Source organism: Mobula birostris, chromosome 30, assembly GCF_030028105.1.
Source record: "Mobula birostris isolate sMobBir1 chromosome 30, sMobBir1.hap1, whole genome shotgun sequence".
NCBI classification, from domain to species: domain Eukaryota; kingdom Metazoa; phylum Chordata; class Chondrichthyes; order Myliobatiformes; family Myliobatidae; genus Mobula; species Mobula birostris.
Genome location: NC_092399.1, coordinates 20,972,496 through 20,999,773, shown reverse-complemented (window position 1 = coordinate 20,999,773; position 27,278 = coordinate 20,972,496). Strand labels below are relative to the sequence as shown.

Below are 27,278 nucleotides of genomic sequence, written 5' to 3'. Positions count from 1 at the left end.
AGGATGATTCCTGGAATGCAGGGGCTAACATATGAGGAGCGTCTGTTGGCTCTTGAATTGTATTCATTAGAGTATAGAAGAATGAGAGGGGATCTCATAGAAACGTTTCGAATGTTGAAAGGGTTGGACAGAATAGATGTGGAAAGGTTGTTTCCCTTGGTGGGTGAGTCCAGGACAAGAGGCCATAGTCTTAGAATTAGAGGGTACCCAGTTAAAACAGAGATGAGGAGAAATTTTTTTAGCCAGAGGGTAGTGGATTTGTGGAATTCGTTGCCACATATGGCTGTGGAGGCCCGATCATTGAGGGTGTTTAAGGAGGAGATTGACAGGTATCTAATTAGTCAGGGTATCAAGGGATATGGGGAAAAAGCCGGAAATTGGAACTAGATGAGTGAATAGTTTAGCTCATGGGGGAGCTGCGGAATAGCCTCGATGGGCCGAATGGCCTGCTTCTACTCCTTTGTCTTGTGATCTTGTGAATTAAAGGAAAGTGGTGCAGAGGATAAAGAACCAATAGTGAACAGACTAAAACTGAAAATGATCAAAAAGCTAAGAGTGGAGGTTAGAATTAGTAAAGACATAGAGTGGCACAGTACAGAAACAGACCCTTCAGCCAATTTTGTCTGTGCAGTTGGCTGTGTTTGACCTATATCCCTCTAAACCGATTGTTCCCAACCTGGGGTCCGTGGAACCCTTGCTTAATAGTATTGGTCCATAGCATAAAAACCCCTGCTCTAAACCTTTCCAATCCATGTACTTGTCCGAAGGTCTTTTAACTGTTGTCATCATAGGTGCCTGAACCACTTTCTGTGGCAGCATGTTCCATGTATGTACCAGCCTCTGTGGAAAAAGTTACCTATCAGATCCCTATTAATTCTTTCTTCTCTCACCCTTTAGTTCTTGATTCCCCAGCCCAGGGAAAAACATTGTGTGCACGCACCCTATTTATGTCCTTCACCATTTTATGCACCTTTGTAAGATTGCCCATCTGTCTCCTAGGCTCCAGGAAAGAAAGTCCTAGCCTGTCTAACCTCTCCATACAACAGTCCCTTGAGTCCTGGCAATATCCTTATATTTTTTCTGCACTTTTTTCCAGCTTAATGGCATCTTTCCTATAACAGCATGACTAAAGCTGAACACAATATTCCAAGTGCAGCCTCGCAAACATCTTATGTAACATCCTAACTTCTTTACTCAGTGCCCTTTGATGAAGGCCAGTGTGCCAATTGCCTTCTTCATCACCCTGCCTACTAGTTTGTCATGCTGCATCAAGGAACAATGAACACACTTTCTTAGGTCCTTGTGTTCTATGAAACTCCCCAGGGCCCGACAGTTCATTGTGAAAGTCCTTCCCTGAGTTTATTATAGAGTCAAAGGACATAAGACGGGTGAGGAAGGAGAAGACCATGAATAGACTTGGAAGTTAAAATTGAGATTTTCAAACTAAAGCGTTGTTTAGCTAAGGGCCAATGTTAGTCAGTAGCCAAAAGATGAATCCAGGTCACGTTAATGTGGGCAGAAGATTTGCAGAGAATAAATTTCTAACTTAATGTGAGGATCAACAGCCTATAAATCACAGCTTTCAGAATTTATGTACTCATTTCTACAATGCCATATTCTTCCTATAGTGAATAAATAACTTTTTTTTACCCAAGTCCAATAAAACAGCAAAGGACTGTACAGGTGCTGACTTCTTTAAAATCCAGGCTGCCCTGAGAATCTCACCTGGTTTCCCAACTTTTGTCATGTGAGTCTCTCATTGTAGGAAGTGTAGAACAACAACACAGGATACTCAAGTTAGCCCTTTTAAAAACTGAGAATTTGCAGTTGAGAAATCTTTAGAAATTTAAATTTCAGCACAAAGGTAAAGTATAGCCTAATGGAATTGCTGTGTATTGTGAAGAGAAATAATAACATTAATAGAGCAGAATGATAAATTAATGTTGTAGTTCCCAATGATCAGAAAGACAAGAAATTAAAATCAATTCAACTGGGCTGGTGGTGAGTTTTGTTACAAATTTATGAAATTATTCAGCAAAAACAATTGTTGAAGCAGATAACATAAATTTAAAAAGAGAAAATTATATGATTCAGCGTGCAAAGTAAATGTATTATCAAAGTACATATATGTCACCATAAACAACCCTGAGTTTCATTCTCTTTTGGGCAATCACAGTGAATTGAATCAATGAACAACCACACCCAACAGGGCAGAAAACAACTAATGTGAAAAAACAACAAATGCAAATACAAAAAGAGATAAAAAAAATTAATAATACTAATTAATAAGTCAGCAATTAGTATCAAGAGTCCTTGAAAGTGAGTCCAGAGGTTGTGAGAACAGCTCAGTGATAGGGTGTGTGAAGATGAATGAAGTTATCCCCTTTGGTTCAAGAGCCACCAGATTGAGGGGTAATAACTGTTCCTAATCCTGGTGGTGCAGGTCCTGAGGCTCAAGTACCTTCTTCCTAGCCTGGATAATGGGGGTCCGTGATAGATGCTGCTTTCCTGTGATAGCACTCCATGTTAATGTGCCCAATGCTACGGAGGGCTTTACCCATGATGGATTGGGCCATATCCAGCACTTTTTGTACGCTTTTCCATACAAGGGCATTGGTGTTTCCATCCCAGGCCATGATGCTATGGCATATTACATTTTGTAAAACAATGAATGAATATCTGTCAGGTCAAATTACAACTTTACTCTTTCTGATCTCATAGCATGTGGTGTCTGTTAATGTATGTAGAGTAAACACTGCAGGTCTGTTAGTGAATAAATGTCTGCTGGATTCTTTCTTGTGCTTATAACTTATATGTGTGAACATTATTGTCCTTTGTAAGTCCAAGGAATGTTGCATCCAGACATTGGGGTCTAATAAATGAGGAGTGACCATTAAAATGTCTCATTGATTTATTTGTTAATGAATTCTGAACACTGTATTAATGGATATTTGTGTTTTTTGAATGAAAGAAACGAAACTGAGTTAATGGCATGAGAACAAAAAATCAGACTTTGTCTCTTGGTTGCTCAGCACTTGCAAAACTTGTGTATATACTAGGATACCGTTTGGATTTTTTTTGGACTTCATCCAGGGCCGTAAATCATGATTTGTGCCTCTAACCAGGGGATAGTTTCATGAGTGAGTCAGAAACTGGAGTTCCCCTGACAACAGTGACAATCAACTGGTGACTGAGAGTCATGAGCCCAGAGATCGTTGTGGCTTGCTAGGTAGTATTTTGTGTGGTTTATTTGTGTTTTCTATTTTATGAAAATAAATTAGGCTTTCATTACTTTGCTTTGCTTATACATTTATTACATCACCTTGAAATTTGTAACGGCGTGTTTTATCAACCCCGCCTGTTACAGATACCACAGATCCACCACACATCTATAGAAGTTTGTCCAAGTTTTAGATGACTAGCTGAATCTTAGCAAACTTATAAGAAAGTGGAGGTGCTCTCATGCTCTCTTCATAATGACACTTACATGCTGGACCAAGAAGAGATATCTTGAAATGATAATGCTGAAGAATTTAACCCTCTGCTCCTCTGATCCCTCAATGACGACTGGCCCAATGACCTCTTGCTTTCTTCTCCTAAAGTTAATAATCATCTCCTTGGTCTTGTTGGCATGACTGAAAGGTTGTTGTGATACCGGTCAGCCAGATTTTCAATCTCCCTCCTATATTGCTGAAAAAATAATATTAAAAAACGTGGCTCGGTTGCAGTAGAATCAGTGGAATGACTTGGGTACATATTTGGTGAATTAAAAAGTGGTGTCAGTGTTGCAGCTTTATCGTAAGCAAACCAGTACCTTTAACAACTAACAGACTTAAGAGTGAAAGGTCGGATTACCTGAATTGGATATTTTCTTAGATTCATTCCACTGAATTTCTAGTAATCAGGATTAAGTGTGTCAATGTGTCAGTTAGTTGGAAACCTAGCCCGAAATGTTGTCATCTCAATATTTTTTTACTCACTACGTAAACCCATACTAACTCATTTAAAAACTAAACCATTCTTATTAAATGGTAAAGATACATACGTGCATTCAGATTTTCTCTTAAGAGTAGGAATTGGATTATTTTTCTATTATTCAATGGTGGGATACCTCTAATGATCATATAAGAACTGACGAAATGAATTGAAAGAATGACAGACAGTATTTAAGGTTTTTCTGTGCTCTATTAAAACTGATATTGCTGGTGTCAGCTTAACATTCCCTTTTGATCCTGATTCTGACTTCAAAGTAAATTTATTATCAAAGTACCTATATGTTACCATATACTACCTTGAGATTTTCTTAACTGTGTCTACAGGAAAAAAGAAATACAATAGAATTTTATGAAAAATTGTGCATACATTCATAATTTATATATAATACTTAATAACAATTTAATAATAATAACAATAATATTTAGTGAGTTATAATATTTATAATGGAACCATTCAACCAGATTTTCAATCCCTCACCTGTTGCCCAATTCGTCACCACCTTTGTTTCAGCCAACAAGCTGGTGTTGTCAGCAAGGTTAAATTTATTCTTGAACTAACACACATAAAAGTTGCTGGTGAGCGCAGCAGGCCAGGCAGCATCTCTAGGAAGAGGGACAGTCGACGTTTCGGGCTGAGACCCCTCGTGAGGACTAACTGAAAGAAGAGCTAGGCTTTTCAGTAGCCAACTCTTAAATACATAATCAAAAAATAGAAGCAATGCTATTGTAACTTCTTGAATCTCATGCTATTACATGAAGGAGGGGCAATGAGTGGGACAGTGCTCTCAAGGAGTCAGAAAGACCTGGAAAGATTATTGAAGGACTGCGATTTCAGAAGGCATGCTCTTTGCAGAAGATAAACAGGGAAACTGTCCAGGGAAAGAAACAGGTAATGTACCAGGATGCTGCCAGAAATGTGAGCTCAGTCTCTGAATGCTTACACTAGGTGGGGACCACAATCCCAGGTAAGTCAAGTCAAGTCGAGTCACCTTTTATTTTCATTTCGACCATAACTGCTGGTACAGAACATAGTAAAAACGAGACAGTGTTTTTCAGGACCAGAGAGCTACATGAAACAATACAAAAACAACACTGAACTACGTAAAACAACAGAAGACTACACTAGACTACACACCTACACAGGACTGCATAAAGTGCACAAAACAGTGCAAGCACTACAATAAATAATAAACAAGACAATAGGCACAGTTGAGGGCAGTAGGTTGGTGTCAGTCCAGGCTCTGTGTATTGAGGAGTCTGATGGCTTGGGGGAAGAAACTGTTACATAGTCTGCTCGTGAGAGCCCAAATGCTTCGCTGCCTTTTGCTAGATGGCAGGAGGGAGAAGAGTTTGTATGAGGGGTGCGTGGGGTCCTTCATAATGCTGTATGCTTTATGGATGCAGCGTGCGGTTTAAATGTCTGTAATAGTGGGAAGAAAGACCCTGATGATCTTCTCAGCTGACCTCACTATTTGCTGCAAGGTCTTGCAATCTGAGATGGTGCAATTTCTGAACAAGGCAGTGATGCAGCTGCTCAGGATGCTATCAATACAACCTCTGTAGAATGTGTTAAGGATGGGGGGTGGGAGATGGACTTTTCTCAGCCTTCGCAGAAAGTAGAGACGCTGCTGGGCTTTCTTTGCTATGGAGCTGGTGCTGAGGGACCAGGTAAGATTCTCTGCCAGGTGAACACCAAAAAATTTGGTGTTCTTAATGACCTCTGTTCTTTTTCTGCTCCTCTGTGCAAAGGATGTATTCTATACTTAATCTGAGTTTGGTTGCTTCCCTAGAATGGTAATAAGTAGCAAATTCGGAAGCATAAGAGCAATGAAAAGGAGCAGCTTGGAATATGTACGTGGCAAAGAACCTCAGAATGCCCTTGATTTTTCTCTCCATAGACACTGCAGTGTTGTCACATTTTAGAAACTTGAGCACGACCACAGATCTGCAATGAGGGTTGTGTAGGAGTCCTCCATCTGTTTTCTATCTGTATTGTACTCCGTGTTGCTATTTATTATGTGTATTGCAGTAACTAGTTGTGTGAGTGAGGGCATGGTAAAAGTGAAGGGAATAAGTTACGTATCCGTGCTTTGCCTGGGCAGATTAGTTTGGCTTTGGGGACCGCTGGGTGTCATATCTTTTATTGACCACTTAATTTACACTTAAATCTCATTAATTTAGGCTTAATTATGCTTAATTGCATTGCTTCAAAATCATTTGTTTTACTAGTTGGTAATAAAGAATTGAATACATTTCCTCGACTTTTGGAACATTATTTCTGGAGTGATTGGAGGGCGAGTCATGCAAGTATCACAATCCATAGCAGTCTCCAGCAGCCGCGTTGGTTTGTTAGAAAAGCCACTACAAATAGCAAGTGTAAGTTATTTAACATAACATAGTTTAAGTGGAGGTAAACTTAGTAGAACTTTTTTTCTGTGAGTAATTAAGAATTATTGCATTTCAGAGCATGAGATTTAAAATTCCACAACAGGTGAATTCTGTGTGTTATACCACTTTTAATGCCATTTCAGGGAGTCTTATACTGGAAAAAAGATGCTGGCACAAACAATTAAATTGCTGAAGATCAGGTGTGTAATTTTCCTATGGATAATAAAAAAAACCTAGTAATGTGGAAATGTATGCCAAATTGCTCAGCCTCCTACTATGGCAGCTCTCAGCTGCATTACACTCTAATTCACTGAGTTGTACAAATGAAATTCTAGTCCTGGATCCACGGGACTGAGTAATATTGAAGTATAAAAGCTTATTGTAATTGACATGTTGTTTCACATCATTTCATCTATGAATTGAAATCAGGCCAATTCTTTATGAAGGCAGATGTAATATATTCGGATGGCCAGATGTTTTGGGTAATAAGGACAAACCGAATGTAAAAGTTTCATTTTAGTGTTCTGACCAACTGTTTCTGCTCCATTGAGAATTTTTGTTTGCCAAGCACAATAAAGACTCTTGTCCTAACAGATGACAATCACATTTTGCTTCTAGAGATTGCATATATCAATAGAAAGTTGATATGATCTTGAAAAATCTGTTTTTGCACTTTGTACTGAACTTAAGTGAAGCAAAGTTCAGGCCATCTTAAGTCTGACTGATTCTATTTCTTGTATATAAATATATATACATATCCTTTCCCAAATTTTTTCTTTCAGAGATTGAACAGGGGACCTGCAGTGATCCTGGAACACCAGCCTACGGAAAGCGAGAGGGAAACAGCTTCCTTCATGGTGACACTCTGAGATTTGAATGTTTGCCTGCTTTTGAACTTGTTGGTCAAAAATCTATTACATGCCAGAAGAATAACCAATGGTCATTCAAGAAGCCAAGCTGTGTCTGTAAGTAGTTTAAAACCATCATTCTATCTTTATAATACTATAGCTTTTCTATTTTTCCCCAGCTAAAACTGCAAAACTTAGTCCTCTAAGTTTTATAAAATTTTAATTTTATAAAATTTAATCTTGCAATCAAATTGAGTTCACTTTATTTCTTACATCCTTCACATACATGAGTAAAAAACTTTACCTTATGTCTCCATCTAAATGTGCAGTCATAGTAATTTATTATAATTTATAATCTTGAATTTGTCAGGGGGAACAGAGAAGTCTGTCCTCTACAAAAGAAAGATGGCAACTAATTGAATTGGCAGCTAAGTAATTGATAGTTTCTTCAACAGTGTATGCTACTGTTTCCAATGATCATCTTGAAGCTCTGCATAGTTTGAGTGTAGCCTATTGTACTGTCCTTGTTGAGGTGTTGTAACTTTAACTAGACAGTCAGCCAAACGCCATTCAAAAATTATTTGAAAGTCAGTGTGTAGCCTCCTAGCTCCTTGGTTTATTACAGACTCAATGGCATGATATAGTGATTAAGAGTGAAAAAAAAACAATGCTTCTGCTGGGGAAACAGGATGGCTTTAGATAGAAACTTCTGTCGCTCCTAACATATATCTCTGTCCTTCTGCCCTTCTGCTAGCCAATGTGTGTTTATACTTAGTGCTTCCTGGCTGTACAAGAAGTGACCTAATACAGAGAAGAAACTGCTCATTAAAATAAGAGCTGAAAGTGTTTAACATAAATTAATTGCCTGAAAGGCAGAACACCTACCTAGAAGGATTACTCTGCTGCTTTTCTTTAAAGATAAAACTGATTTATTTGATAATGTATCTTTTCCAGTTTGAAACAGACCCCAAAATGACATGGAGGTTCAATGGATTTTAATGAACTTTAGTGTACAGGTATTGATGTGGGACAATAGGAAATATTGACTCACCAAGAAATTAATATTTCACAAGAACAATGATAAGACAATTCAACAATTAGACTGAGTGGTAATGGCTGGGAATGGAACTGGCTGATGTGATCTGGCAGTAGGTAATGAGGGGTAATCAGGAGGCCTTACATTCATTCATTCCACTGAGATGCAACACAGAGCACCATAGGAAGTCACTCCTGCCTGTGGCCATTAAACTTTACAACTCCTCCCTTGGAGGGTCCGACACCCTGAGCCAATAGGCTGGTCCTGGACTTATTTCATAATTTACTGGCATAACTTACATATTACTATTTAACTATTTACGGTCTTATTACTACAGTATTATTTATGGTGCAACTGTAACGAAACCAATTTCCCCCGGGATCAATAAAGTATGACTATGACTATGACCTTAAGAATTGATCAAGGCCTTCAGAAGGGAACTAACTGAAATTCCTACCAGTCGTAATTGTTCAAATATTGCTTTTACCATTGAGCTCAAGATTTTAAGGCTGTTGTGTCAGTGTCTAAGACTGAGTAGGGTAAATGTGTTATGAGTTGTTGTCAACGCTGTCTCTAAATTGATCAAAGGATTGAAAAAGTAGTTTAAGATCAGTCAGTGGGGGAGCAATCCAGTTACTGCAGGCACTTTCAGAACAAATGGACATTTAGGCAGTTTATCCTGTGTAGTGGGCTCTGATGCAACTAAATAAAGCTATAATTGTCATGACACATTTACTTTTATTGTTTTTTGTTCAAACATGACTGACTGCAAGCTGTCAACTCGTTTCAGCTGACTGAACATTTTGGTGTCCATGACAATAATAATTTTAGTCCACTGGATTGTTATCTTAGTAATTTTCTGGTTAGCCATGGCAGCTGAGATCCTTGACTGTTGAATGAAAGTATCTGTGCATTCTCCAAAGTGTCATTACGATTCTTTCAGGTGACTTCTGCATTTCACTGTCAAATTACTGCAATATATTATTCTATTTTCAGTTTCGTGCTTCTTCAATTTTACAACTCCATCTGGTGTTCTGTTATCTCCAAACTACCCGGAGGATTATGGCAACCATATGCATTGTGTATGGCTGATTATCGCAAAGCCGGAAAGCAGGATTCATCTGGCCTTTAATGATTTTGATGTTGAGCCACAATTTGACTTTGTGTCTGTGAAGGACGGGTTAAATCCTGAATCACCTGTCTTGGGAACTTTCTCTGGAAACAAAATTCCTTCTCCTTTGACCAGCAGTGGGCATGTAGCACGTCTGGAGTTCCTGACAGACCACTCCACAGCTGCTCGAGGATTTAACATCACATTCAGCAGTAAGTAGCAGTGAATCTATTCTTCTCTTACAGAAAAAGAGGTTTGGACATATCACATGAAACTCTCATTGAGAAATCCATCATGGCAAATAACAGTGTTCATCAAAATAAAACAATTGTTGCTTTTTGTGCTTTGGATGTTAACAGGACTCACTACAGTTTGTCATGCAAGCACGTGCCAGTGCTACAGCAGAGAGACGGGGATACAGAGGGGAGGAATGACCAAACCCCGTTGAATTTGAAGACACAAACTCACTCTTAAGTTTCCCTGGCTGAAGGACATTTTGATGAGATTATTACTCACGACGATTTGGAAATTGGCCCTAATGATCAGGAAGCATTCAGAATATAAATTAGCGGCATGTTGGGGAATAGTTAAGGTTGGAAATCTCAGTGGAAAGTAGTGACAGGCTATTGCGACACGTGGGGCCAGGGAAAGCTCAAAGTGCTCAAATATACAATTAAGAGGATAAAAGAAAATTAATATGTGGCTGCACAGATGATGCAGGATTCGAGCCTTTATGACTATTCATAGGACAGGTGTGCCCAGTTCTAATTGGACAGATCGTATCTCATCTGGAGCAGGACCAATTGGCAAGGCAGTTTAAAATACAAACCTGAGACAAACATCGAGAGAGAGAACAAAGCTGGAAGTAAAAAGTAGAAATGTTACAAACAAAATCTGTCCACGTACTCCAACTGTTCACAATCATATTAACAATTTAGCTGAGGGATCAAATTCCGAGTTTGTAGACGACATAAAACTTGGTCGAAGTGTTAGTTCTAATGAAAACACAAGATATAGCTATAGATATACTGTGTACATAAAAGCTGTGTTAAAGGGTTACAGCATGACAGAGTACAATATGGAAAAATCGTAAGGTTATGTGGTCTTGATGTTCAAAGTGATTTGAACTTGAATGGGAGAAAATAAATAAAGAGTTATTGGAAAGGGCAAACATTTTGGATGAAGACGGTTGGTCAGCATTGATCCTATTGAATGGTGGAACAAAATCAGGGAGATAAATCGCCCACTTCTCTTTTTGCTGCTTGTATACCCTACCATGGACTAGTCAGGATGATTGACCAGTTTTATCATTGTCACATGTACCAAAATACTGTGTAGTAAAAAGCTTGCCTTGCATGCTGTTTACACAGATCAAATCATTACACCATGTGATGAGCGAGAATAAAGTAAAACAATAACACTGCAGAATAGAGTGTAAAAGCTACTATAAAGGTACAGTGCAAGTAAACGATGAAGTGTAAGATCATAAGAAGGTAGATTGTGAGGCCATGAGTCCATCTTATCATAGAAAAAGTCTATTCAAGAGTCTAGTAACAATAGGATAGCTGTTTTTCAGCATGTTGGTACATGTGTTCAGGCTTTAGGTTTTCTGCCTGATGAGAGAGAAGAGGAGAGAGTGCCAGTGATGAGTAGTGTCTTTGATTATGCTGGCTGCTTTACTAAGACGGTGAGAAGTATAGACAGAGTCCAAAGAGTGACTTTTTAATGCTCTGTAATAAATGCATTATTTGTGTAGGGGAAGTTCAAGTGATAGGCAAAAACTGTGAAAGGTCACACCTTTCAGTTTCAGATTATCACTTTCTGATTCCATAAACGATCAATAACCAAATGTGCAACAATGGTGGGATTTTTGCTACAGATGTTGCCACCTGCAGAGAATTGGCAAATAAGACAAAGAGCCTCTTCTGCAGTATGCGCTCCTTGTTAAATATTAAACTGATGTGATCCCTCCAATATTGAATGGGTCAAATTTTCCTTTGAGTGAAAAATTTAAATTTCAGCAGAATTCAACATCCTGTTTTGAAAGAAAGATACTGAATGTGTAATTTTTGCATTGAATAAGGATAAAAAGTGAATTTGCACAGAAAGAACTCATCATCAGAGGAGTCTATAGCACCGCCAAATCCATAATTGAGGACTCTTCTGCGAAAAAAATCTATACCATAATTTGAATATAAAATTGCAAGGCTTAACAATGAAATTATTTATTTTCTGCTTTGGAAGATTGTGCAGGGCTTGGTTAATCACAGTTGAACACTTTTGTAATTTCTTTAATGTCTCCTTGCCAGGTGTCAGTCTGGATATTGTGGTGACTTGCCATAGTTGCTATAAATTCACCTTGGAAATCACTTAAAATTGCAATCACTGAATGTGGTGCTTGCTTCTTAATAGTCCGCGATTGGAACTTAACACATGCTGTTTATTTCTTTGCTGCTTCTGTTGTAAGTTGTTCTCTTGCTAAAAGTTAACCTAAGAGATCCAAGGCAGTCTGTTGAATTCTTACTCATAAATAGCATGAAATGAGGCTTCTCGGCCCATTGGTCTATGCCACCAATTAATTCAGGGAAACATAGTCCCATTCATCTCTTGCTCTTTCTGTCAATTCTCCTTTGATTCTCTAATTTCCCATTTATCTATAGTAGGTGATAATTTACAGTAACCATTTAACATATCAGTATGACTTTGTGACATGAAATGAAGCCCACAGGGTCACAGATGGAATATGCCCAGAGGCCAGCATTGAACCTGGGTCCTGAGACCTGTGAGCCAGCATCTGAAACTGTACTGCCCCAGTCATCTACTATTATATCTAAAACCAACCAAAATTGGTGAAGTTTGATGACAATGAAGCTCCCTTGATGGTAATAGATAGATATTCTGTGCCAAGTGATACTGTGTTAGGCAGATCAGAGGAACAGTTGTCTAAATTCAGGGAGGCCTTTGCAACCATTCGTCCTGGGCCATATTTCCATTTCTGGGTTTCAGTATCTTCTGTGGGAGACACTTTAAAACACATATATTAGTTGGGAGTGATTTTCTTCCATGTGCAAATGATGCAAGGATGATTGATAACCTGAAGAGCTTTTAGAGTAAGAATGTTCTGCTGGAAAATGAATGCAATTGCTTTCTACTCCAGAAGCTATATTTAGATATGTAGGATTTGAAAATGCTGATCGAAATACTCAGCCAAAGCTTGGAAGATTAAATTTATGCAACACACACAAAATACTGAAGGAACTCAGCAGGTGAGGCAGCATCTATGGAAATGAATACATAGTGTGACAAGAATACACATAGATTAAGATGTTAGCTGTCCTGTGCTGGCACCAGTGGGATCAGCAGTTGGTCTGCCAGCTGTCTTCAGAAGAAAGAGAGATGAGGAAAACAATGGAGCAGCATTTGGAGATGTTAATGAAGGGATGGGAGAGAGAGTAACGGAAGGAGAGCTGTCAAGGTCGGCTCCCCCCTTTGAACACTGAACTGTTTGAAGTGATGGACAGGCGATACCCCAGCAGGGGGATAAAAAGGGACAGGTTCGCTAAGGCAGGACACACACGACACCCCGAGGTAATGAGACCCTGGAAGCGGTGCGTCTCCCACAAGTTGATGGGAAGTTTTGGACGGCTAGTCGCGGGACAAGCCATGGACGCACAGGGTGGAAAGGCACGATCGGCGGGAACCTGGTGTGTGTCCACCCTTGCCTGGGTGCCGGGTTCACCGCAGAGAAACGATCGTATCTGGAAACGGAGTGATCACGGTCGGTGACCTCAGATGACATCACAAAGGGCTCGCACGAAAGCTGACTGCGAAGGTCTGTGTGTGGAAGCCGTTTGAATATTCATTCGTTTTACTCTCTCTCTCCTTCCCCCCACTGTCTGCGAACTGAACTGAGCTAAATTGAACTGAACTTTGCGTCACTTTGAAACTGGTCATTTACCCCTAGACAACGATAGAGCTTGATTGATCCTGTTATCTTAATTCTGTGTACATGTGTGTTTATCATTGCTGAACTGTTGCATTTATTATCCTTTTGATTAGAGTACTGTGTTGCTTGTTTCTTTAATAAAGCTTTCTTAGTTCTAGCAATCCAGACTCCAACTGAGTGATCCATTTCTGCTGGTTTGGCAACCCAGTTATGGGGTACGTAACATAAGTCATTGTTTCGGTCTGAGACCTTTCTTCAGGACTGAGAAGGAAGGGGAAAGATGCCGGAATGAAAAGGTCGGGGAGGGGAAGGAGGCAAGCTGAAAGATGATAGGTGAAGCCATGTGGGTGGGAAAGATAAAAGGCTGGAGAAGAAAAAGTCTAATTGGAGAGGAGAGTGGATCATAGGAGAAATGGAAAGAGGAGGGGGCCCAGGGGAAAGTAATAGGCAGGTGAGAAGAAATAAAACGTCAGAGTGGAAAATAGAGGAAAAGTGGGGGAAATTTGTTTACCAGAAGGAGAAATCGAGATTCATACCATTGTGTTGTAGGATACCCAGGCAGAATATAAGGAGTCTTTCTGAGTCTTTATGCCTATCTGCTGTTGCATTTATAGGAACAGTGTGCTCCACTTTGTATGCATCTTGATGTGCAGCAATAGCCGTGCAATAACAAACCATTGATTCTTTTCAATATTGTAGGTTGTATTACATCTAGTCATCTTGTCTCCATGAAAGCAAAAAAAAGTAAAGTGCCTGCTCAATTTTGTATATGATTGAAATAAATCACACACTACCCTTTTATAACCGAGAAAACAGAGAAAACATAGCTGCGACTTACTTAAATGGATTTTGTAAATAAGCAAGAGAGGAAAATAAATCCCCAAATTGAACAAAATTGGCCAAAGTCACCAAAATTATTTTATAGACCTTCCTACAGAAATATTTTCAGAAGGAAATGCAGGCTTTTGTTGAGTTTATTTATTTCAGAAAATCCTTTAATAATTCTGTCAATATAAACCTGTGATGTGTAACCGAGTGGCTGTGTCATCTTCAGTTCAGAGGTGTTGTATTATATTACATCATATACACAGAGCTGGAACGGGGTAATGGAAGCACTGGTTCCAGGAGACTATTTTTGCGATGACGCCTCCATTGACTCTTAATTTTTGTTAAGTCCTGATGGAGGCTTTTGACATGGAATGTCGAAAATTCCTTTCCTTTCATAGATGCTGCTCAATTTGCTGGGTCCCTGCAGCAAATTGTTTATTGGTACATGTTTTAGCATCTGCAGTCTGCTGTGTCTCTTAAAAATTCTTGCTAATATTTTGTCTCAGAAATAATAACTGCTGTTCCTCAAAAGACAACACTTTTTTTTTTAGGCGGCTTGCAATGAGTTCTATGTTATTTGAAACAAGACCTTAAAGCCTCCATAATACATGCTCGGACTTTGCAACCTTTCACTATAAACTCAGTCTCCTTGCTGCATTTCTCTATGAATCTATCATTTTATAATTGTATAGGGAAGAAAGGAATGATCAGGCTAGCCACAGAACTGTAAGAGGAAGCATTTTTTTAGATTAGATTATGAGGACACACAGTTCTCTTTTATTGTCACTTAGTAAAACATGTATTAAGAAATGATACAATATTCCTCCGGTGTGATATCACAGAAACACAGGACAGACCAAGACTGAAAAACTGACAAAAACCACATAATTATAACATACAGTTACAACAGTGCAAGCAATACCGTAACTTGATGAAGAGGCCGTGAGCACAGTAAAAAGTTCAAAGTCTCTCGAAAGTCCCACATCTCACGCAGACGGGAGAAGGAAGAAAACTCTCCTGCCATACCCGACCACAGTCCGACTCTGAGTCGTCCGAAAACCTCGAGCTCCGACCAGCCCTCCGACACCGAGCACCGACCACCATCTCTGCCAATTGCTTCAACCCCAGCCCTGGCCGCCAGCAGCAGGCAAAGCCGAGGATTTTAGGGGCTTCCCTTTGGAGATTCTCAATCACACAGTAGCAGCGGCAGCGAACCGGGCATTTCAGAAATTACTCCAGATGTTCCTCCGTGCTCTCACGGCTGTCTCTAACAAATCAGAATTGTGCACAGCCCCTATTTAACAGATACGATGTCATTTCACCGGAGAGGCTACGCGTGCTGCGTCGCACCACCATCTTCTCCTCCCCCCTTTAGAACAAAAGCACCAGAGTGTTGCTGTTAGGCTGAATGGCCTGTGCGTAATGCTTTGTAATATGGTGCAGATTTTTCCCACTCTGCTTTGAAAGCGTCCACCATCTATTTTCAGTTCTACACACTTTTCACACCTACCATGCTACTTCCTCAGAAGGCTAAGGAAATTCGGCACATGCCTGTTGACGCTCCTCAATTTCATTGACCTGCCATAGAAAGCATCCTACCTAGATGTAGCACAGCTTGGCATGGCAGCTGCTCTGCACATGACCACAAAACGTTGCAGAGCGTTGTGTGCACAGCTCAGCCTATCACAAAATCAAAATGGCCTCCCCTCCGTAGACTCTCGCCATCTTGGAAAAGCAGACAGGATAATCAAAGATCCCTCTCACCCCAGACGTTCTCTCTCCTCCCTTCTTTCATTAGGCAGGAGATACATACACTTAAAAACATGTGCCCCAAGATTCAACGACTGCTTCTACCCCGTTGTTATAAGACTCTTGATTGGACCTCTTATACGGTAAAGGTGAAAACTAGACCTCACAATTTACCGTATCATGGTCCTTGCACCATCTTGTCTACCTGCAGTGTACTTTCTCTGTGACTGTAATTGTTATATTCTCTATTCTGTCATTACTTCTCCCAAGTACTACCTGAATGTGCTTATGTTTTGATATGCTCGATATGGATGGCTTGCAAACCAGGTTTTTCACTGCTTTCAGTTCATTTGCATTAATAAACCAATTCAATCCATTCAATCATTTTTCCCGCTTCCTCCCTCTCCATTATGCACTTTCTCCTTTCCCTCTTCCTCTCTTCTCTCTCCTCCCTTCCTCCCTTCTCCCTCCTTTCCCTACCTCTGTTTACCTCCTGAGATCCTCAAGTAGTCCATTATGACTGGAAGATTTTTTGTAAACCAGAGGAACCAATTTTGGCTCTTTTTGAAATTTAAAATACAACCTAAAAGCTTTTGTGGAGTAACAATGTTAACTTTAAATGATCCAGAGGGAAAAAAATGAATGACACTGTGTGACTGAAGTTATAATGGATATAGCTTTTCTTTTAGTACAAAGTACCAGATCTCCATTATTAGTATGGTGGGCAAGCAGAAGAAGATAATAATGGAAAATATTATAATGTAATAGTTATGAAATTCAAGTGAGAAATGATAAAATTATAATGTAGGAACCATAGCATGAATAATTCAAGGCAAAATAGAAAATGAGGTGAGTGGATATATTTAAAGAAATTACCCTGAGCCATCGCTGAAGTTTTCTACTTCTGGGAATTTCCTTTCCTTAAACTGGAATTATAAAAAGACAAATGTAACTGAATATGTGTTTATTTGGAACACCTGGCACTTAGGGATAAATTCCACCGATAAAAGTCATTGGAGAGTTTTATAAATACATAAACTTGGATTTGATGGAACTGGAGAACCTTTGTTTATTCATGGCAATTGACAAATAAGGGTAGATTACAAAATCCTTGATAGTGGCAATTTTGTGCAAAATCAAGAATAAATTGGCAGAAATGATTGAATTTTTTTGGACTTTGAATAATCCTAAACTTTGAGAGTTTGGGAAATTCATGTTGGGCAGTGCACAGATGAAATGTTGTATTCTTGTTATTATCTGTCATTAATAATGGGGGGGGGTTAGAGAAAGGGTAAATACAGGCTTTTTCCACTGAGATTGGGTGAGACCAGAACTGCTGGTCATGGGTGAAAGGTGAAATGTTTAAAAGGAACTTTTTTCACTCACAGGGAGGTGAGAGCGTGGAATGAGCTGCCAGAGAGAGTGGTGGATATGGGTTCAATTTTAACGCTGAAAGAGAAGTTTGGATATGTACATGGATAACAGGGGTATGGAGGATGATGGTCCAGTGTAGGTCGATGGGACTAAGCAGAATAATAGTTCAGCATGGGCTAGATGGGCCAAAGCATCTGTATATGTGCTGTAGCATTTTATGACTCTATTACTATGACCTTGCCAATAATATATTTTAAATGAGGCCAAGCTCACACATGCCTACTTAATGTTAACAATTCCAAGGTCGTTGCTTAGGGTCAATCTTTCATCTGGACATTTTAAGGGCAACAAATAGACTTGTGATTCTCAACATTGGTAGCGGGGAAGGTGGAGGTTAATGGGATAAGCTCTCACCACCTATTAAATGCTCCTAATCCCGTGAATTTCAAATAACCTCTGACAACCAAGTCCAGCTCCTGGCCTTCACATATGGCTCAGCTGCTAAGCCCGGCAGAATGTTTTCTACTGACAGGATAAGGGGCAAAGGTGGATTACTGGCACCTCGAAACCAGTCACTTCGAGCAGATTCAGTTTGCCAGTCATACTTGGCAGCTCATTACTAAGAAGGAAAACACAGATTTCAAACCTCTACTGCCTTATGGCAACACTCACACATGGGGAAGACTTTGGAAATAAACCCCAAGGTAAAAATCGAGAACTGGAGTCCCTCAGGCAGTCCTACGGAGAGCTCAACACTGGTTGGCATCTCCTGTGACGCCACTGGTGCAAAGCTCCATTGGTCTCTGCTGTTCCTTTGGATTCATCAGCTGCATGGAGAGGGGCAGCCTGTTGCATTGGCAGCAGCTTGCTCTTCATATCATACTATCCTGGCTTGGGTACTGGCTTGTGTATCGAATGTACACAGCTAGGATGTAACATCCATGATCGGCCCAGACCAATGGAGAATATCCAGAGCTCTGATTGATGACTTGTGCTTGAAAATGTTTAGAGGGACAACATTAATAATAATTTATCAAAGATGGCTTTGTAAAGACAAAAAATTGCCAGATTATGCATAGAAGGTGTTGAGGAACTCAGCAGGTCAGGTAGCATCCACAGAAATGAATAAACAGTCGACAATTCAGGCTGACACCCTTCATCAGGACAGGTCTTTCTGATATGTCAGACTGATTTGAATAAAATTTTGAATGGATATTTTGCATGGACTTCAATAAGGTCTCTGAGAAAAACCCACATGGAATATGGGTCTTAATGGCAATTTTGGGCAAGTCGTCAGATTGGACCTGAAATTGGTCTGGTTACCGAAGGCAGAGGGTGAGATTTGAAGGTGGTCTTTTGTATCTGGATCCTGCGCCAGTAGTGTACTGTGGGGGATTGGTGTTGTTTATTAGCTACATGAATGATCCATAATCAATATGTTTTAAAAAATATGGTTTTGTTGATATGAGGAAGAAAATTTTTATCTATAGAATTATTTTGATGAGTTAGTATGATGTGCAGATGGAAAAAATATGAGTTGTTACATTTTGGGAGATGTAGCAAAGCCACTGTAGGCGTACCGGATAATAGGACTCAAGGAAGTGTTGAAAAATAGAGAGACCTTTGTACGTATAGCAAAGGATACCTGAAAACATCAGTGCAGGTAATTTTATGGCATACTAGATACATCATGACAGATCCCCACCATCCAGATCATGCTCTCTTCTTGCTGCTACTATCATCCAGAAGGTAGAAGAGCCTCAAGACCCACACCACCAGGTTCAAGGAAAGTTACCATCCCTCAACCATCAGGCTCTTGAGTAAAAGAGGACACCTACACTCACTTGCTCCATCATTGGAATATCCTTACAACCGATGATCTCACTTTAAGGACTCTTTATCTCACTATCTCATGCTCTCATTATTTATTGCTATTTAGTTATATTTACATTTACACAGTTAGTTGTCTTCTGCACTCTGGCTGATCTTTCATTGATCTTGTTATAGTTACTATTCTACAGATTTGCCGAGTATGCCCAGATGAAAATGAATCTCAGGGTTGTCTCTGGTGACATATATGTACTTTGAGAATAACATTTACTTGAAACTTTTGATCCTTGAACTTGCTTTCATTGGCTTGGAGAGTGAATATAGCAAAAGAAATGTTCAGGCAATTTGGCACTCTGGCTTCATATCAGCTCTTATGATTCGGAGGTATATCATTTGTGCTTAATCCGATACTGTGATGACCCAGATTATTACTAAAGTAGGATTCAACACATGGAAAAAAATGACCAAAGTTTTGTAGTTAAAATGCATTTCTTTTCTGTTAGGATGTTAAGGAATTGGACACGCTAGAGGCAGGAAACATGTTCCCGATGTTGGGGGAACCAGAAGCCACAGTTTAAGAATAAGGAGCAGGCCATTTAGAACGGAGTTGAGGAAAAACTTTTTCACAAAGAGAGTTGTGGATCTGTGGAATGCTCTGCCTCAGAGGGCAGTGGAGGCCAATTCTGTGGATGCTTTCAAGAAAGAGTTAGATAGAGCTCTTAAAGATAGCGGAGTCAAGGGATATGGGGAGAAGGCAGGAACGGGGTACTGATTGTGGATGATCAGCCATGATCACAGTGAATGGCGGTGCTGGCTCAAAGGGCCGAATGGCCTACTCCTGCACCTATTGTCTATTGTCTAAGATCAGGACTTCAGTGGATAAAAAGATAAGCAATATCTTGAACAAAAGGATAAACATTTTTCTAAATGGTAAAGAATAAAGTACTAAGACTCAGAATCTTGCCAGTTTCAATACAGTATGACTTCTATAAGTCTTAGGAGTTTATTAAAAGATAATTGAAAGTTAGATTACCATCTGTAAGGACTATTGAGAAATGGATATTATATCATTGAATTCAGATATGATATTATGTATACAGTTGAAAAGAGTCAGGACAGTATACTTGAAGGTGCTCTGAAAATAGTACTACAAAAATACTAAGACTGTATGGATTAAATGTAAGGTAGAATACACCTTGCCTAATATTTTTAAAGTTTCCTTAAATTCGGGAACTCATGGCAGGAAGGAAGTTAATACAAATTGGGGAATGTGGGCCTCACAGGCAGAGCCAGTGTTCATTTTCCCATCCTTAATTGCCTGTTGACAGGTGGTGAACTGTCTTATTGAATCACCACAATCCTTGAGGTGTGGGTGTATGCACAATGCTCTTAAGGAGGGAGTTCTTAGATTTTGACCCAGTGATTGCGAAGAAATGGCATTATTTCCAAATCATGAAGATGTGTGGCTTGGAGGGCAACTTCCCAGAGATGGTGGTTCCATGTCTTTGCTGCCCTTGCCATTCCAGTTGGTAAAGCTTCGAAGGTGTTATCTAAAGAATCTTGGTGAGCTGCTGCAATGCATACCATGGATGCTCGAGTGCTGTTCCTGTGCGCCAGTGGTGTTGTGGGTGATTGGTTCTGGATCTAGTATTAAGCAAAAGGATATGATTCAAATAATTATAAGCCAATTATTTTCATGCTAGGAGTCAGAAAATGCTCATGGGTATTTACAGAATGCTATCAATTTTCATCTAAGCAGTAAAGAAGCTACAAGGAACATCCTATAATTTTTCAAACCAATTGGCTATGTCCAATTAATTAGCTGAAATTCTTTGAGAGGGTTATTAAATTACAAGACAAATGACTACTTGGTGATCATCATGAGGAGATAGAATGGTGCTCAAGTGAAATGAAATCTTGACTGTCACTAGAACACTTTAGTAAATGGTGAAGCTGCTCAGATTTGGAACTGTTCATGTCTCTTTTGGTATGCACCGTTCATAAATCTTTGGTCAAGATATTTCCAATGATCTCTTATTTGAAAAAAAAGTACCAAGTGGAATTTCATGCCGAAAAACTCAACAGATATTTATTTACTGAAGAACCCGTGCTTCCAGTGTTTAATCTTGATTTTTTTTTTGTAAATTTTCAGCATTCAGGCACAATGAATGCCCAGATCCAGGAGTACCAGTGAATGGGAGAAGATTTGGGGAAAGTCTTCAGCTGGGCAGTACTGTATCTTTTTTATGCGAAGAAGGATTTCTTAAGACCCATGGATCAGAAACTATCTCTTGTATCTTCAAAGATGGAAACGTGGTCTGGAACAATGCTGTACCACGATGCGAAGGTATTCACTTCAGCAAAAAATTGTTTAGGAAGCAAAGGGATTTTGACTTACTTTGTTGTATTTTGTTTATGAGATATGAGCTTTATAGTAAAGTCATACAGAACTCATTTCAATAAAGGAAACATAGAATTTTCGTGCAGGCGTGCTCAAGTATAAATAGAGGTAATCCATGCTAGTTTATAAAGGAGTTTATAGACTAGCAATGAAATATGTAAAATTAAATATTTGTTTCAATTAGTTCAATCCTTGGTGAAATATTTTAAACAACTGAGCTAAAAACAAGAAAAAATGGAGATTAACACTTTGTCCAACTTTCTAATCTACCCATTTCTTTTCTCACAAGAAATAAAGGCATTAGGTAAATTCAGTTTCATAAGAATTCCAAAGGAAATGTCTTTACAGTTTGCAAAATGTAATGTAGAGAGAATGCCATTATCTTTGACTGCAGAAGTCAACCATGAATTCTAGATTTGTACCCCTAACGTCATAATACCTATTATAAGGCACCATGGTGGTGGATCAGCTCACGAAGCACTATGACAGTTCTGGGCTTCGGAGTTCAAAGTTCCATTCTGGCACTGTCTGTAAGAAGCCTGTACATTTTCCCCGTGAACCATGTGGGCATTGTAAGTTGGCCTGTGATTAGGCTAGTGTTACATAGATGGGTTAATAGGCAGAGCAGCTCATTTTGGCCAGAAGGGCCTGCACTATGTTGTACCTCAAAATAAAAGTTTTTAAAAAGTTATTATGAAAAACCAGTTCAGATGCACTGTTGTTCTTGGCCTGTTGTCGGGCTGGTAATGTATAAAATTTGCGGAAAGAGTAAAGAACAATATGTTCGTAGAGTGGAATCCTTTTTATGTTTAATTCTTTAAATGATGTAAGTACATCAAGAGGAGTTGACTAATTGAATAATAAAGGACTGTTTGATTAAATGGAGGATGGGATGATGTATAAGTCACCGTGCCACGGTGCATGTGCTTTGACAAAAAGATTGAGATCTCAGAATGCTTTTCTGAGCTGTGCTGAAACCTAATCTCAGGACCATGAGAGTAACTTGAGACTGCATGCACGAAAAATACATGGCAGCCTTGACCCAGCTTGTTTCTTGTGGATAAACTGCAATGTTTTTTTTATAAGCTAAATTAAACCACTGAACAATATTAAGCAAATGAGATAAACACATTTCAAAGCCACACAACACTGTTCTTTCTGAGATGAATAGCAGAAAATAAGAATTCAGATTTTCACTGCAGGATTTATCTTTTCATAAGCACAGTAAACGAGATAATGAAAGACTGTGATTACTGGGATTCGCTGTAAATGAGATTAATTTTTGCCAATGAGCAGTTGCAGCTCATGAAGGTGGTTTACACAAACTTGAGTTCAATGTACTGCTGTAAAAATGGTCCCTACATGTATGGCCATGCATTTAACTTGAACCAAATGTTGAAAGGCATGGTTTATGCACAAAAGAGTGATCCTGAAACTGATTTGATTCAAAAATAATAGTCTGACCATTGTGTCATGTTGCTGAGAAACACAACTAAGTCAACAGGTTCCAAGTTAATGGTTAAATGTTGTCCGTCTGCACTACCTCTTGGGACGGATGGGTCAATGGCATTTGCAGTATGCATATCCAGAACTGGAACTCAGTAGTTCAGTGGTAGATATCATTGGGAAATGTGGAGTCTACAAATGTTCCTTGAGAGCTCATCAGATTCAGATAGTTATTTCAGTTCAATTATAATCAGGGTCAGAGCTACCAGCTATTTGGGCAAGTGTAGCTTGATTAGGGAAATACAAAGCCTTTATTAAAGGAAGATGTTTGATAAAGTAATTGTAAAAGATGTTTGATAAAGTGATTGTAAAAGATGTTTGATAAAGTGATTGTAATAAAAATTTTTGTTCACGAAAATTGGATTAGTGACAGGATGGTGTTCTATCCATGAGGCAACTGTACAGTGGAATTTCCTGGGGGATAGTACCTGGACCATTCAAACTTGAATATACAAAGAAAAACTAGGTAATGGTTAGAAAGTGGATAAAGGTTCAGGGCTCTGGGGTAAAGCTGGGTGAGTGGAAGCAGCTGAACTGTTCTTGGACATAGTTGGGATTGATATAATGTGCCTAATATACCCCTTCCTCATATTAAACTTTCTCTAGTTCTATGAGAAAATGCTCTGGTTTATTCAAATCAGTTTAATAAAACAGTGATGGACAAATGAAAGAACCAGTGTATATTTTTAGTCTTTTTGGTATGAAAATGGCTGTAAACATGATATATACTAAAGACTGACAGTGTACAAGAGTGCTGGTGGGAATGTGTTTACTTATTAAATATGCTCAGTGGAGTTTCAATTGCATTTAGTCAAATGTGTGCATTTGTCTATGAATTTAAATAGCCTGTCAGAGCTCATTTTAAAGTGAGATTTCATGCTCCAGCATTGCTTATAGATTAGTTCCATGTATAATATTTCAATTACATTTATTACTATGGTTTCTACAGATTGTAAAACTCTGGATTATGAAATATTATCAGAGCATAGAGTACAAATGTAAGGTTTCCGTAATCTACATATCAGAAAGTCCTAATGGTTGAATTAATGTCAGCACCTTGTTTTACCATTTATCCCTACTTGTTATCAATGATAGCAAGAAGTAGAAGATTACTACTTAACAGTCAGGCATATGTTGCAGACTGTTTAGGGAAGACTTATTAGGGAATTGCTCCGTTCATTTAAGATTTTTTTGTGCACTAGACAGAATAGTAAATTATTTCAGAGCTGAACGAGACCACTAGGCCTATTGTATCCATTCTGTTCAATGGTTCAACTTAATATCAGAGAATATATACTGTATACAACCTGAAATCCCTACCTTTTGCAGACATCAATGAAACAGAGAGAAAAAAAAACAAAGTGAATAACAGAAAAACATCAGAACCCCAAAGCCCCACTCCCTGCTCCCACACACCAAGCAGTAGCAAAAGCATCAACCTTCCCCCACTCCCGCTTGCTTCAGCAGAGGCATCAGCCGCCCCACCACCCACCATGCAAGCGACAGCAAGACCCCGGAGACCATGATCGAGAGTCCATCAAAAACTACCGTCCATTCCAACACTTTGACATCTCAACAGACCCTCTCTCTCGCCAACATGGGAAAGAGAGATATCGCTCCTGGCATAGCAAGAGACGGGCCCAACAGCTCACTTTTGCGATGTTACCATATGCAGTGTCACTTATTTATTCCCCCAACTCGAGAATCAGCAAACTGTCTCTCACCATCGAGGGAGAGAGAGAGGGAGAGAGACAGAGGTCGGCCGCGTACAGAGGCCTCCAACAGCTGCGCCTTCTGTCGCGGTGCTTCGATCTCCTGCAACACTTCACTTTAGGCTTCTACCACAGTCTACCTTGATGATATGGTTGAATATATTGCTTGGAACAAATTCAAGCATGGTTTGCACCTGCTCCTTTGTTCAACGTGCAACTTGCTCTGTATTTTCTTTTCAACAGTAAAATAAAATAAGAATGAAATTCAACTCCTACTGAGTGACTATGCAGCATCATCCTGACTTCACTTTGTCTGTATTTTTCCACAGCACCTTGTGGAGGTCACCTGACTGCTCCAAGTGGAATGATATTATCTCCAGGCTGGCCAGGATTTTACAAGGATTCTTTGAACTGTGTGTGGGTTATTGAAGCCGAACCAGGATACCCAATCAAAATAACCTTTGACAGGTAATTTTTCAGCAATTATCTAACAGCAACACTTCTATGCAACAAATCATCTACTGGCAGAACTCAAGAGGTCTCATATGAAAGAATTGTTGACATTTTGGATCAAAACCTGCATCAGGACTCAGAGCAGAGGAGGTTCATGTGCACCTCCTTTAACTTTCTCCACTGCTTCTAGTGCTCCCGATGAGGCCAACTCTACATCAGCAAGACCAAGTGCAGGCTGGGCGAATGTTCCACAAAACACCATGGTCCATACTCGGCTTTTTCATCTGCAAAGATGAAGTCCAACACAAATTGGTCTCGACTTTCAGTCCTGATTCAGGATTTTGACTTGAAATGTCAACGATATCTTTTCACCCCCAGATGCAACTTGACCTGCTGAGTTCAACCAGCAGATTGTTTGTTTCACCAGATTCCACATCTGCAGTCTCTTGTGTCTCTTAACAGTTCTTCTGCATATGTGGCTCTGTTAACAGTCATAAGGTTATCTAGGCCATTTTTAAAGCATGTTACTGCTTGGATCTTGGATTCTCACTCAGTGAAGCATGTCATTCTTTCGAACTTCTTCTCCCATATTTCGTCTTTGTCCTTGTCCTGTGAATTACTTTATGGGAAAACTGTTCAAGGCAGCTCACCTCCACTTTCTGAGGGCGATTTGGGATGGACACTAAGTGCCAACAATACCCAAATATCAACAATGAAGTTAAAATAAAAGCTAAAACATGAGATTTGTTTTAATATCAAAGCTGCAGGGAGATTACAACAACCTATTAACTGGTCATGTTTTCTCCCCGAGTGTGAGCACGCGGCCAAGTGGTTAAGACATTGGACTAGCGACCCGAAGGTCGTGAGTTCGGGCCCCAGCCGAGGCAACATGTGTTGTGTCCTTGAGCAAGGCACTTAATCACACATTGCTCTGCGACGACACTGGTGCCAAGCTGTATGGGTCCTAATGCCCTTCCCTTGGAGAGGGGAGTCATGAAGAGGGGAGACTTGCAGCATGGGCAACTGCTGGTCTTCCCCATACAACCTTGCCCAGGCCTGCGCCCTGGAGAGTGAAGATTTTCCAGGCGCAGATCCATGGTCTCGCAAGACTAACGGGTGCTTTCTCCCTGATTATTTCCAGTTCATGCAAATGACAAAGATGTTGAGATATTTAGATATTACTGTGTCAAAGCCAGCCTGTAAAAGGAAGTACTTAATTTAATTGTATTATTAATTCTATACAACGGATTGGAAAAAAAATCTCAACATAAACAACTTGCATCTGCGAGTGATTGTGCAACTACTTTCCAATCTACAGGCAGAAGATTTATTTTGCTCCAAATAATTTTCTAGATAACTGAAAGATAAAAGACTCTTTTAATAGGACTTGCAGACAAGTTATCAATTGAGTTTGACAGGATGCAGAACCAGCACCTAATTAGCCTTGCACTGTCATGTTCAAAATGCATCAGTCTTTTCTGTCCTCCAAGTGTTTTTATGCAGTGATAATCCTAACACCTGAATTCAGCACTGATATTCCCAACAAAAGTATGTTAACTTGCACTCCAATGTGTCCTACAGGTATTTCTAAAAAAACTTCTATTTATTTCATACCTTTTCAATACTTTGAACCTGCCCCTGAGTGTTAAGTGCATTAAAGGTTACCCTGCTTTATAGTTAACAAATATAGAGTGGAGTTTTGGATGCTGTCAAAGCATTTTTGCCAGCATTTGGGGGTGTGCTTTCCAAATCACTACCAGCTTCCATTGCCATCCAGAGCCATGTTGTGGGAATTAGGGGAAGTTTCAATCTGTGAGATTGTCCCTCCACATTCAGACCGTGCAACAGAGGCACAGTGAGCAGAGTTTCCCCTGACTGTGTGGGTTTCTCCCGATTGCCGCAGTTCCTCCTCACAGCTCAGAGGCATTCGGGTTGGTATGTTAATTGGACTCAGTAGGTTGCTTCCAATTTGTAGGTAAGTGGTAGAATCTGAGACTAGTTGATGAGAATGAGGGGAGAATAATTAAAAGGGTGAGATTAATGTTGGATTAGTGTAAATGGGTAACTAATGGTTGGCATGGTCTGAAAGATCTTTTTCCGA

At 39.6% G+C, this 27,278-nt stretch overlaps 1 protein-coding gene across 1 annotated transcript in view; it reads left to right on the top strand.

Moving 5' to 3' along the window:
- The window catches only part of csmd2 (CUB and Sushi multiple domains 2), a 689,393-nt gene that overhangs the window by 191,893 nt on the left and 470,222 nt on the right, over window positions 1-27,278 (top strand). Inside the window, exons 8-11 of the mRNA XM_072247323.1 lie at window positions 7,166-7,348; window positions 9,264-9,590; window positions 21,258-21,452; window positions 25,054-25,192. Coding sequence (XP_072103424.1) covers window positions 7,166-7,348; window positions 9,264-9,590; window positions 21,258-21,452; window positions 25,054-25,192 — 844 coding nt within the window. The remainder of the gene's footprint in view (window positions 1-7,165; window positions 7,349-9,263; window positions 9,591-21,257; window positions 21,453-25,053; window positions 25,193-27,278) is intronic.